General features: G+C 41.8%; 1 protein-coding gene and 1 pseudogene across 1 annotated transcript in view; one reads left to right on the top strand and one right to left on the bottom strand.

Moving 5' to 3' along the window:
• Positions 1 to 13,572, bottom strand: part of Ptpn9 (protein tyrosine phosphatase non-receptor type 9) — an 80,686-nt gene that overhangs the window by 17,674 nt on the left and 49,440 nt on the right. The window contains exons 6-8 of the mRNA XM_038321727.1: positions 11,185 to 11,295; positions 8,189 to 8,517; positions 1,758 to 1,851 (exon numbers count right to left, since the gene is read on the bottom strand). Coding sequence (XP_038177655.1) covers positions 1,758 to 1,851; positions 8,189 to 8,517; positions 11,185 to 11,295 — 534 coding nt within the window. The remainder of the gene's footprint in view (positions 1 to 1,757; positions 1,852 to 8,188; positions 8,518 to 11,184; positions 11,296 to 13,572) is intronic.
• Positions 11,625 to 13,543, top strand: LOC119809044 (annotated as a pseudogene).

The following is a 13,572-nucleotide window of genomic DNA, read 5'->3' as shown; positions in this document are numbered from 1 at the left end:
AAATAAGGGCTAAAATATCAAGCCTTTATAAGGTAAATCATGTTAAACCGGGAGGTGGTGGTGCACGCCTTTAATCCCAGCACTCAGAAGGACAGAGGCAGGTGGATCTCCGTAAATTGGAGGCCAGCCTGGTCTATAGAGTGAGTTCCATGACAGTCAAGGCTGTTACACAGAGAAACCCTGTCTCGGAACCCCTCCCCCCCCAAAAAAAGTAAGTTATGTAACATAGATGCTCTGAATTTCCTTTACTTTTAAAGAAAAACTATAATCAGGAGTTGTTTGCTTATGTTTTCCCCGACATTTATTGTGTGTGTGTGTGCGCGCGCACAGATACATGCACGAACTTGTGGGCCAAAGCACATATATGAAGGTTAAATGACAACTTAAAAGCAGTCATTTTTCGCCTTCTACCATATGGTTCTGGGCATCAAAGTGAGATTGCCAGGCTTAGCAACAAACAAATGCTTTGCCCTGCTGAGCCATTTAACCAGCCCAGGCTCTGGTTGACTTTACGCTACACTTTATTTTACTTTAAAGGGTCTTGCTATGTAGCCTAAGTTGGCTACAAACTTTTTTTTTTAATTTTATGGCTTCATTGGAATCTTTTTTTTTTGTTTGTTTGTTTGTTTGTTTTTTGAGACAGGGTTTCTCTGCACCTTTTTAGATTTACTTATTAATTATGTATACAGCATCTGTCTGCATGTATCCCTGCAGGCCAGAAGAGGGTACCAGATCTCATTATAGATGGTTGTGAGCCACCATGTGGTTGCTGGGAATTGAACTCAGGACCTCTGGAAGAGCAGCCAGTGCTCCTAACCACTGAGCGATCTCTCCAGCCCTTGGCTACAAACTCTTTAGTTCAAGCTAGTATACAGAGCTTGCTACTCTCCTGCCTTAGCCTTCCAAGTATACCACTAATGCTATATGCTTATAATTACAGATAAACAGAAAAAAAATGATCAGACAGAAAAAATAGGGTTAGCAAATGGCTCAGCAGGTAAAAACCCTTGGTACCAAATATGATCAACTAAGTCTGATCCCCAGAACCTACCTGGTGGGAGAGAAATAACTCTAGAAAGTTGTCCTCTGACCTTCACATGCACACACATACATAACTAAATAAATATTCAAAAAAAAAAAAAAAGACTTTAGCCACACCACGTGGCACATTCCTTGAATCCCAGCAAAAACAGACAGACTGACCTCTAGAGATGCAAGACCAGCCAGTCTACACAGCAAGTTCCCGGTCAGCAAAAGCTACATAGTAAGACTCTGACTCAAAGAAACAGGACCAAAAAAACTGTAACTGAGCGGTCATGATAGTACATCAGGTAACTGTGGTTGTCCTCTGACCTCCTCATAGGTGCTAGCACCACTGCCAGATAATGGCATTTAATGCCAGCACACAGAAGGCAGAGATAGGCCAATCTTTCTAAGCTAACAGCCAACATGGTCTATGTTAGTTCCAGGACAGGTAGGACTATACAGGACAACTCTGCCTTAAAATAAAGAGAGAGAGGCATAACATACCAGTCTGCCAGCATTCACACAAATCTCCGTTATTCTCTTCAGTATGGTGAGATGAGCATTTACGGAATGTCTCCAGTCACACACTACTACATAGCAAAACCAGAACCAAAACTCATCTCTCTGGCTTTGGAGTCCATTTCAGCCCCTGGAGCACAGCACCAAGTTTCACCTTGGAAGAGGTTTAATTTCCTAGGATGCCGAGATAAAAATGGCATCAATCTATCTACCTGAGTGTGGCCACTTCGTTTTGTCAGCTTCACTCGTGTTTGGTCCAGGCAGGGTACATCTCCATATCGGTTTTTCTCTAAGTTTCCGGGAGACCTGAAGAAAATAAGAGGCAAATTAAAATAAGGAGACATGTGAGGATCAGGTGTTTAGGTGTTCAAGGTCATTCTTAGCTACATAGAGAACTTCAAGACAGTCAGAACTACACAAGACTCCTCTAAAAATAAACTGTAGCTCAGTAAAAGGGTGCTTGCATATCCTCAACCCTCACTGCTTTTTGCTTTGTACTATTTGGCTCTGAAAAAAATGATTTAGACATATTACTGATTAAAAACTTACCAAGACCACCCACATATAATGAATAATAATATCCTATATTGTTGGAGCACTGGGGATGTTGCTCAACTTGCACAAAACGCTGGCTGGATCTTCAGTCACTGCCTGAGCTGGGTGTGGAAGGACATGCCTGTAAGGCCAACACTCCGTGGTAGTGAGGAGGATCGGGAGTTCAATGGCAAACTTAGGTCATACAGAGTTCAAGATCAGCCAGGGTTACAAAATACCCTGACTCAAAAGAATAAAGTATTCTATACTGTTGGGCACATATGAATACATAATGGTATAATCAAAATGGCTAGAAAGACACCATATTTATACAAGGTGTGACTGCTTGTAAAAAGAAAGAACTGAGGGTGAGGACTGGGAGTGATTCAGCTTCATAATGAATTCATTCATGTAAAAAAAATTAAAATACAGATATAACCGAACAGTAACAAGTATCACCTCTGGTCATAGGAACTGGAGATGTATACTTTTTACTTTTTTACATATATTTTTCCTTCACCTTTTTAATTTAAATTTGTATTTACTTGGTGTGTTGGGGTACATGTAGAAGTCAAAGAGACAGGAACTGTAGAAGTTAGTTCTCTCCTTCCACAAAGTGAGTTTCAAGGATCAAATTCAGGTCCTTAGGCTTAGAAGCAAGTGGATTTATCCAAAGAACCATCTCCTTACTGGTTTTTTGTTTTGCTTTGTTTTGAGATAGGTTCTCACACTATAGCCAGGCTGGCCTCAAACTCTTAGCAACTCTCCTGCAGATTCCCAAGTAATGGGATTACATTTCAAGTCACTATACCTGACTCTTTACTACATCTTTTTGTTGTTGTTTGTTTTTCAAGACAAGGTTTCTCCGTAGCTTTGGAGCCTGTCCTGAAACTAGCTCTTATAGACCAGGCTGGCCTCGAACTCACAGAGATCGGCCTGCCTCTGCCTCCCAAGTGCTGGAATTAAAACTGTGAGCCACCACTGCCCGGCTCTTTTCTAGATCTTAAAAACTCCCCTTTGAGGCTAGAAAGACAGTTTGGCAGTTAAGAACACTTAGAACCACCTGTGATTTCAACTCTACTATCTACAAACTTCTCACTATATCTTCAAACACAAGCCAACGAATGTAGACAGAAGTTTCTGTCCCGCCCGGTTCCACAGCCATTCAGTCCCAAAGAAACACAAAGAGGCTTATATTAATTATAAACTGTTTGGCCTATTAGCTCAGGTTTATTATTAACTACTTCTTACAACTTAAATTAACCCATAATTCTTGTCTATGTTTAGCCACGTGGCTTGGTCCCTTTTCTCAGTGCAGCATTCTCATCTTGCTTCCTCTGAGTCTAGTTGACCCAGAATTCTCCTAGTCTGGTTGCCCCACCTATACTTCCTGCCTGTCTACTGGTGAATCAGCGTTTTATTGAACTAATACAAGTGACAAATCTTTACAGTGTACAAGAGCATTATCACATATCCTCAAGCAAGGACACACCTCCTAATTCTTCCCAAACAGTTTCACAAATTGCAAACTAAGTCTTCAAATACAAGCCTTATAAAGAATATTCTCAGACAATCATACAGTCTTTAAAAAATAAAATAAAATAAAATAAGCTAGGCAATGGTGGCACACTCCTTTAATCCTAGCACTAAGGAGGCAGAGACAGGCAGATATCAGTGAGTCTGAGGCCAGCCTGGTCTACAAAGAGAGTCCCAGGACAGTCAGGACTGTTACACAGAGAAACCCTGCCTCGCAAAACCTAATATTTATTAATTGGTTAGTTAGTTAATTAATTAAAATTTGGGGGAATTAAAATTTAAATAAAATTTTTAAAAATTAAAAGTGTTTTTAATTTAAAAATTCTATGAAAAATTTGAGCAATTATAAACACTCTGATATTTACAATCCAGAATTCTGTAGGTAGTAGGTAGTTTTAATGGAACTTGGTTGAAGAACGGAAAGTCAGGAGCTAATAAGGCTTATTGGGTTCTAGATAATCAAGCAAGGGCTCCACAGTTCAATAAAAAGGCAAGATTTGCCGGGTGATAATGGTACATGCCTTTAATCCCAGCACTCAGGAGACAGAGACAGGTGGATCTTTGTGAGTTTGAGGCTAGCCTGGTCTACAAGAGCTAGTTCCAGATTCTAAAATAGCAGCTAGTTTGAATGATACAAGCACACAACCAAAACCCACCCTTTCAAGGCAATTACTTGAGGCAATAAATAACTACAGGGGCACCTACATCAAAATCTTAAATGCCCCAAAAGTATATTATACTTCCCTGGTCCCAGACTGTTTCCTTGATTCCCACTGAGGAAACCGAAGACAGTAGTGCACGCCTGTATCCCAGCATACAGGAAGAAGAGGCAGGAATATCAGGTCAGGGTTATCCTTAGCTACAGAGTCAAGTCTTAGAGCAGCCTGGGCTAGGTGAGATCCCATGGAGTAGGAAGAGAATCAGTAGGGTGGAGGGTAGCAACTTCGGGGAAAGCATGCATGGTGGTTTTTTTTTAAAAAATATTTATTTATTATGTATACAATATTCTGTCTGTGTGTATGCCTGAAGGCCAGAAGAGGGCACCAGACCCCATCACAGATGGTTGTGAGCCACCATGTGGTTGCTGGGAATTGAACTCAGGACCTTTGGAAGAGCAGGCAATGCTCTTAACCACTGAGCCATCTCTCCAGCCCCCTGCATGGTGGTTTTTAAGAGGGGTTCAGCACTTGGGAGATTAAGACAGGAGGATCACCATTTTAGGCTAGCCTGGAATATATATGTTCAAGGATGGCTAGGGAAAAACAAAAACAAAAACTGTTCTGCTTTGGAAGGAGATTCAGTGTAAAAAGAGATCTTGAGCACATAGAAAGGAAAAGAAGTTGACAGATAAAATAGTATTTCCCCTCTTGATACACACCCTGCTTTGTCTTTCTTCACTCTCGGCCTCTTTACAGGGTGTTAGGAATCAAACCCAAGGCCATACCAATTCCAGACAGAGCTCAACCATGAAACTACAGCCCGGCTTCTCTTTCTCATTCTTTTCCATTTATTTTATCTATTATTGAAATTATTGTAGGGTGGGGAAAGAAAAAGAGAGGACACACACATGCCACAGTACATTGAGTGCATGTGTGGAAGTCAGAGGACAACTTGTGGGGTCCGTTCTCTCCTTCTACCATGTGGGTCCCAGGAATCAAACTCAGGTCATCAGGCTTGGCGGCGCCTTTGCCTGCTGAGCCGTCCCACTAGTCTTTCACAATGTTCTTTTACTTTTTTACTTTTTTTTTTTTTTTACAGTATTCTTGCTCTGCTTACTGGCTTCTTTCTCAATGGCCTCTCCTCAGTTTACTAACTCGTGATTTTCCCTCTTTCTTTGGCATTTTCTTCACAGACCATGACTAAACTGAACAAGAATTTTGAGGGGACTCATGGATTCCTAAGACATTTAAGGGAAGGTAAACATAAAACAGTCACATATTAGTTACAGAAAAACTAAGGTATAGAGAAAAGGAAAATAATTGTCATTTGCAGAAGGGAATTCTAGCTAACTTGGACTTTAAACCAAGAGCTCAATGAGACAACATGATTAATATTCAATAAACAGAGCTCACTAGTGGGAGAAAAACAGCCAATTAAAGCATTGCAAGAAAGCTAGAGAGATAGTTCAGCCGTTAAGAGCACTAGTTGCTTTCCCAGAGAACCCAGGTTCAAACAGCACACACATGATAGCTCACATTCTCCTGTAACTTCAGTCCCAGGGAATTTAATGCCCTCTACTTCCCTCTGTGAGCATGAGGTGTTTAGACACACAAATAGGCAAAACACTCATATAAACTAAAAAAAAATTAAAACATGGTATGACTATATAGGTGTGGTGGTGCACACCTTTAATCCCAGCATTAAAGAGGCAGAGGTAAAGAAATCAATGGCTCTCTGTTTTGGTGAGTTCCAGGCCAGTCAAGGATCTTGTCTCAAAACAAAACAAGGATCTTGTCTCAAAACAACAACAACAACAAAAAGTCTGCTTATTTAAAATAAATAAATAAATAAAGTAGAGAACAACTGAAAAGAAAACCCAGGGGCTGGAGAGATGGCTCAGTGGTTATAAGCACTGGCTGCTCTTCCAGAGGTCCTGCGTTCAATTCCCAGCAACCACATGGTGGCTCACAACCATCCGTAATGAGATCTGGTGCCTTCTGGCGTGCGAGAGTACATGGAGGCAGAATGTTGTATACATAATAAATATATAAATAAATCTTAAAAAAAAAGAAAACCCAGTATCAATTTTTGGCCTCCACAGATACACAGGTACACATATAAACATGTATACAAACACGCCCCAAAACAAAAGGTAGGAAATGTCCTATGCTGCAACTGTAGTCACCAAATCATTATGAATCAGAATGATAAACTCACAAGATGATTTTATGGTCGAATTTGGGTAGAAGCAAAGTCCTAAGAGGTTAAATTCCTAAGAAGCAACACTTCTCTCTTTCTGCCATGGAATTCTTTTAATATACTCCCAGCTCCTAACAAGATCTAGCATTTTATTACATTTTCAGTCCTTTTTTGTGTTTTGTTTTGTTTTGTTGTGGAACAGGGTTTCTCTGTAGCTTTAGAGCCTGTCCTGGTACTCCCTCTGTATACCAGACTGGTCTCAAAATCACAGGGATCTGCCTGTCTCTGCCTCCCTAATGCTGGGATTATAGGTATGTGCCACCACCACCCAGGTACATTTTCAGCCTTTCTTAAACAACATTTGCATTTCAAGAAAATATTCAAGCTTGCCATAGTGGTACACGCCCATAAGACCAGCACTCTGGAGGCAGAGACATGAGGACCTCTGTGAGTTCAAGACCAGTCCGGTCTACAAAGTTTCAGGCCAGTCAGAGCTACACTGTTTCAAATGACAGATGGGGAGATAGATGGATGGATGGATGGATGGATGGATGAATAGATAGGATAAAAGAAAAAGTAAGAAATATATTGCCAGGCAGTGGTGACACATGCCTTTAATCCCAACACTCAGGAGGCAGAAGTAGGCGGATCTCTGTGAGTTCAAGGCTAGCCTGGTCTACAAGAGCTAGTTCCTGGCCAAAAAAAAAATATTTATACACACATACACACACACACACACACACACGTGTGTATATGTGTGTTTGTATATATGTATATGTATATATATATGCGTGTATATGCATATATATACACACATATAAAGATATATCCATCATTACAAGGTTTCTCCATTGGTAACAAAGACCACCAGAAGTTTTGAAACATAAGACATTAACTACAAGGCCAAAGCAGGAGATAACAACTCTAGACAAAACTATAAAGTGACTGCGATGCTTTTTGTGATAGTACATATGCATTGTGTAAACCTGAGCATAGAAGTACACATGCCTATGTATACACATGCAGAAGGCAAAGCAGGACATCAGTTGTCTTCATCTTCATCTGCTGTTCTTTACCTTACTGCCTTGATCAGTGAATGCTCAGGACCCGCCTGTGTCTGTCCCAACAATGGTATATACAAGCGCAGCCATGCCTTGCTTTGTATATGAGTGCTGGAGATTCGAACTAAGATCCTCATGTTGCAGAGCAAGTGCTCTTACCCATGTAACCATATCCCCAAGAAGCCTTTTTTAAAAAATAAATATTTATTTATTTGTTATGTATACAATATTCTATCTGTGTTTAAGCCTGCAGGCCAGAAGAGGGCACCAGACCTTATTACTGTGAGTCACCATGTGGTTGACTGGGAATTGAACTCAGGACCTTTGGAAGAGCAGGCAATGCTCTTAACACTGAGCCATCTCTCCAGCCCCCCAAGAAGCTTTTTTTAAAAATTAATTAATTTACTTATTTATTTATTTAAAACATTGCCCTGACTGGCCTGGAGTTCACTATGTAGACCAGATTGGGTTCCAACTCACAGATTCACTTTTATCTGTCTTCCAAATACTGGGATTAAAGGCACAAACTACCACGTTTGGTCTTCCCATGAAGCATTTTAACACCAGAAAAACCCTCTATAAAAGAACTGGGGCACTGAAGCAGCCAGAAGCACCTTGGTAACTAATTGCTGACCCAAACCTCTCCTACTTACATGGAACAATGGAAAGTGCCAACAGGGTTCTCACGACGGATATCTTCGTATTCCTCGTATATCCCCCGCTTCTGCCTGGTATTAACATAGTCTACCAACTCTTGGATGGTCATGGCATGGGGACCTGGAACATGTACTGAGTCCCAGTCTAAGGCAGGAGGTAGGGAAAACAGGATGATCTCATCGAAGGGATCTGGGTGGCCATTCACTTGGGGCAGGAACTGGAAATTCCAAGTGGCGAGGTCAATTTTGACGAACCCACCCAGATTTTCTGGAAGGCACTCCCTGGGTAGGTGCTGGGTAACTTCAGACGTCTTTAATATCTGAATCTGTAAGGACACAAAGAACTGCACTGAGTACTGGGGCTATAGGTCAGAAAGCATACAGACAGAATAAAAAGCAAATGTCTTTATGCTGGATTTGAAAATCAGATGAGATTTACTTGAAACACTATGTATTTGAAAAGAAGCAAAGTGAATTTTATCTGCTTTGGATTAAAATCCCATAAATTTTTCAGAGAGCTAAGTCCCCAGAATGTCCCTCAAAATCACTCCTGGAATTAGAGTCAAGCTATTTTTCTTATGGAATGAAGGGATAGTGAATAAAGGCTTCATACTGTACACAAGGCTTTTCAGCACCATCTCTTGCTGGTCCTTTTTTTTTTTTTTCCAGAAGCTAAGACTATAGTTAATGATTACTTTTGCCAACCACATACTAACTCAACCTATTCTAAGTCTCTTAGCTTATATTTCACTGACTGCTTGGTATGGATGTCCTCAAAGACATATTTTTATAAAAGACAAAGCCACCTAGAAATGGTAATCTAGGAAAAAGCCTATATAAATAATCATGTTTGATTCTGCTACACACTAAAATATAGCCATGCTAAGCCACGATCTTTGTAGCACAGAAATGCTATTTTTTTAAGTTTTATTAATTTATTATGTATACAGTATTCTGCCTGCATGTGTGCCTGCATGCATCTCATTACAGATGGTTGTGAGCCACGATGTGGAGGCTGGGAATTGAACTCAGTCCTCTGGAAGAGCAGCCAGTATTCTTAACCTCTGAGTCATCTCTCCAGCCCCTGCCTTTTCTTTAAAAAAATTTCTTTATTATATATAGTGTCCTACCTGTATGACTACATGTATACCTGTATACTGCATGCCAGAAGAGGGCACCAGATCTCATTATAGATGGTTGTGAGGCACCATGTAGCTGCTGGGAATTGAGCTCAGGTCCTCTGGAAGAGCAGCCAGCACTCTTAACCTCTCAGCCATCTTTCCAACTTCCCACTGCCTCTTCTTGATTATTATTTAAAGTGTGTGTGTGTGTGTGTGTGTGTGTGTGTGTGTACCACGTACAAATGAGAAGAGGCTAGAGGAGGGCACTGGATCCCTGGAATTGCAGTTATAGTGAGGAGTCAATCAACTTGGGTGGTGGAAACCTAACTCAAGTACACGCTCTAACCACTGAGGAACCACTCCAGCACCCCACCCCACCCTCTTCTTAAAAAACTGTCCCCTTTCCTCTTCTACCTCTTAAAGAACCAGCTCATACGAATTGGAGAGATATTATGTAGTTGATATTCAGTTCAATCCCCAGCATCCACATGGCTTAACTCCAGAACCAAGGAATCCAATGCCCTCTTCTGAGGCAGAGGCAGGTGGATCTCTGTGAGTTGGAGGCCAGCCTGGTCTACAGAGTAAGTTCCAGGACAGCTAGAGATACACAGAGAAACCTGTCTCAGGGAAAATTAAAAATTAGTAGTAGTAGCAGTAATATAAACATTTTTTAAATGGAAGCAATAAGAAAGTGCCTTAAGAAAAACCAATACGGGCTGGAGCGATGGCTCAGTAATTAAGAGCACTAGCTGCTCTTGAAAAGATCCTGAGTTCAATTCCCAATAACCACATGGTGGCTCAGAGCCATCTGTAATAAGAGCTGGTGACCTCTTCTGAACTGCAAGGATACATGAAGGCAGAACACTATACATAATAAATAAATTTAAAAAAGAAAAGGAAAAAGAAAAAGCAATCCCAGAGATGCTCACAGTGGGTGGTGCACTCCTCCTGTCCCAGTACTTGAAAGGCTGAGACAGGAAGACTGCCATGAATGCCTGGCAGAACACAGTGGACAGCTATTAGCCGGCCTCAGCTACAGAATGAAACCGTCTCAAATAATAAACCAAAAGAAAAAAATGAACAAATAAACTCAGGAGAGACCTCCCCACCACTCTGAAGGTCACAGGAACTTAATAGTACTTTCCAGTAAATAAGCTTCTTTGTCTCTCTGTCTGTCTCTCTCTCTCTGTAAAGTAGAGAACCATTTAAGCTAGCTAAGTACTCTTTCACTAAGCTACATGCTCAGCCCCAAATAAATTCTAATACCAGTTCAGTAGCATAATTATATTAAATGCCAATTTTTGGTTTTGGTTTAGAGTATTGGGGACTATACCCAGACCATTGAGCAATGCTGACATTGAGTTACACCCCCAACCTTTAAATACTATTAAATATTAATATATCAACATTAATATACTTCTGCGGGAAATGAAGAAATGGCTCAGTGGCTGGAAGCACTGGCTGTTCTTCCAGACGATCCAGGTTCAATTCCCAGCACCCACATGGCAGCTTACAACTGTCTGTAGCTCCAATTCCAGGGGATCTGATACCTTCAGACCAATGCAAATAAATAACAATAAATTATTAAAAATAAATAATAAAAATAAAATACTTCTGGGACACACTGGTTCAATACTGTTTACTCAAGGTGTTGTGAAGAAAGAGTCGGATAAACCATAACCACAGCAAATGTGTGGACAGTGAAGGGTATTCTGTCCCAAGCAAAGGACTACATGGAGGCTGTGAATGAATACAGGAGCAAAAAACATTCAGGGGGAACAAGCAGGGGGATTCTTTGAATGTAGAAGAGTAACTGGCAGAGACTAGAATCTACTTATCTACCTCCAATAAAAAAAGGCTGGCTTGCCTTACCCTCTCCCGGACTTTGTCTTTCAGGAGCAGGCTGATGATAGAATACGGCACTCGGAACCATATGGGTGCTCCTACAATCAGCACCTTCTTTAAACGAGCCGGAAATGCTCCCTGCAGAGAAAATGTATGAGGAGTTAAAACCAATGATACTTGTATGGCCTAAAGCATGGCTTCTTTTCACTCTTCTTCATTCATAGTCAACACAGAAACTTGACAGCACAATTCAGACAAATTGGTAGGCAGGCTGTGATTAAAAGAAACAGAAGGACGGCATTTTTTGTGCTGCGATGGATGTACCGACACAAATCCGGGCACCGGGTGCTTTCTGAACAAGTCTCTGGTTGCGGAACTGGGAAGCGTGAGCAGGGAGTAGGCTGAAAACAGAAAGCATGGAGAGAGAGAGATCACAGATCTTCTAAGCAAACTCAGAGTGTGAAAAGGAGCGACTGAAAGCTGCACAGTACGGCTTCCAGCTCCTGGAGAGGCAATTGAACTGCAGAATCAATTGGATAAATGTCATGAAGAAATGATGACCGTTACTGAGAGTTATAATCAGGAGAAGTTTGCCCTTCAAAGAGAAGTTGAGTTCAAGAATCGGATGTTAGAAAGTTTGAGCTATGAACGTGAAGCTTTCAATCAACAGAAAACGCAGCTGGAGCAGTTAGAAATGCAGCTAAACAGAAGCCATAAGCAGGAAGTGAATGACCTGAAAAATAGAGAAACTGAAAGTGGAATTAGATGAAGCGAGGTTAAATGAGAAGCAGCTGAAGCAGAAGCTGGACCACCAGGAGGAAGTTCTCGCCCACAAATCGGAAGAGCTACCGCTAATGTCTGAGCAGCGCATGCTCAATAGCATGTCTTCGGAGGTGCTGGCTCTTGAGATTGAGCTAAATGAAATGGAAGGTGTGAAGATTGCTCTCCAAGCCGGGCGGTGGTGGTGCACGCCTTTAATCCCAGCACTCGGGAGGCAGAGGCAGGCGGATCTCTGTGAGTTCGAGGCCAGCCTGGTCTACAAGAGCTAGGTCCAGGACAGGCTCTAAAAAAGCTGCAGAGAAACCCTGTCTTGAAAAACCAAAAAAAAAAAAAAAAAAAAGATTGCTCTCCAAGAAGAGGTAAAAGAGCTGCAGTACAAACAAGAACAACTAGAATGTTCCAATGCTTCCTTAATGCACCAGGTAGACCGGCTTCAGGAAGAAAAGAAGAGCGAGAGAAGGAAGTGGTGTCGTATTATAACCCCTTAGAGAAAACTCATGTAGAAAATCAAGATCTTCAGGTGCAGTTGGGCCACATGCTTCAGCAAGCCTTGGATCCCAATAGTAAAGGCAACTCCCTGTTTGCTGAGGTGGATGATTATGAGGTGGTTATGGAACGCCAGCTCAACTCAATGAAAGTCAAATGTCAGTCACTGAAGAAGCACAATGCATTCACCAGAGCAGAATGAAGTTACAAATCTCCACACTGCTGAGGATGTGGGGGTCTCAAACTGAGTTGGAGCAGCAGGAACGGTTGTTTGCCATGTTGGAGCAGAAGAACGGTGAAATAAAACTCCTTTTAGGTGAAATTAAAAATCTGGAGAAATTTAAGACCTTATATGAAAGCATGGAATCTAAGCCGTCCACAGCAGCCCTTGTTCTCTAGAAAACAGCACCTATTATGCCGATTTGCTTCAACTAAAGCTTGATAAATTAAACAAAGAAAAACGAAAGCACAAAAGGGGAGCTATCCATACAGAGAATGAAGGCGCTGTTTGAGAGCCGGCATGCCCTGGATATTGAGCGGAAGCTGTTTGCGAATGAAAGACACCTGCAGCTTTCAGAAAGTGAAAATATAAAACTGAGAGATAAGTTGGAAGAATCAAAGCTGAAGTACCAACCTGAAGAGAAAACTGAAGCACCTGTGCTCAAAGAGAGGCGTGAGGTGCTGCCACTGGATGTAACCACCTCAGAAGAGACACCTGCTGCCAGGTGGGGAAGTTTCTAGACTGCCACTTCAGAGAGAGGAGAGAGTCCTGCCTCAATAGCTTAAATGATAGCGCTGTGCGGACGGGAGCGCCAGACTCTTCAGCCGTTCTGCCAGCTAGCCTCTCTCCTCGCGAGAGTCCACCTCTGGAGATGCAGCCGCAGATGGAGAAGAAATGTGTAAAGCTCATGGACGGTCCAGGCAGTGCTGAGGCCATACGTGAACAAAGTGGGAACACCCCAGCTCCCCCAGGTTATCTGAGGAATTAAAGCTTTCAACAGAGGAGAAAGAAAGGAAAGAAACTACAAGCAAACTGGGAAAAGGAGCGTGTAAGAAATCACACACCATCATGTACGCGTCCTCAAAGTCAGCCCTGGAGAAGCAGTGCCCACAGCAGTAGGAGGGTGTTGCTCTGTGAGGCTTGCAGAA

Source organism: Arvicola amphibius, chromosome 3, assembly GCF_903992535.2.
Source record: "Arvicola amphibius chromosome 3, mArvAmp1.2, whole genome shotgun sequence".
NCBI classification, from domain to species: Eukaryota; Metazoa; Chordata; class Mammalia; order Rodentia; family Cricetidae; genus Arvicola; species Arvicola amphibius.
Note: the sequence above shows the minus strand (reverse complement) of the source record. Positions and strands in the feature narration are given on the sequence as shown.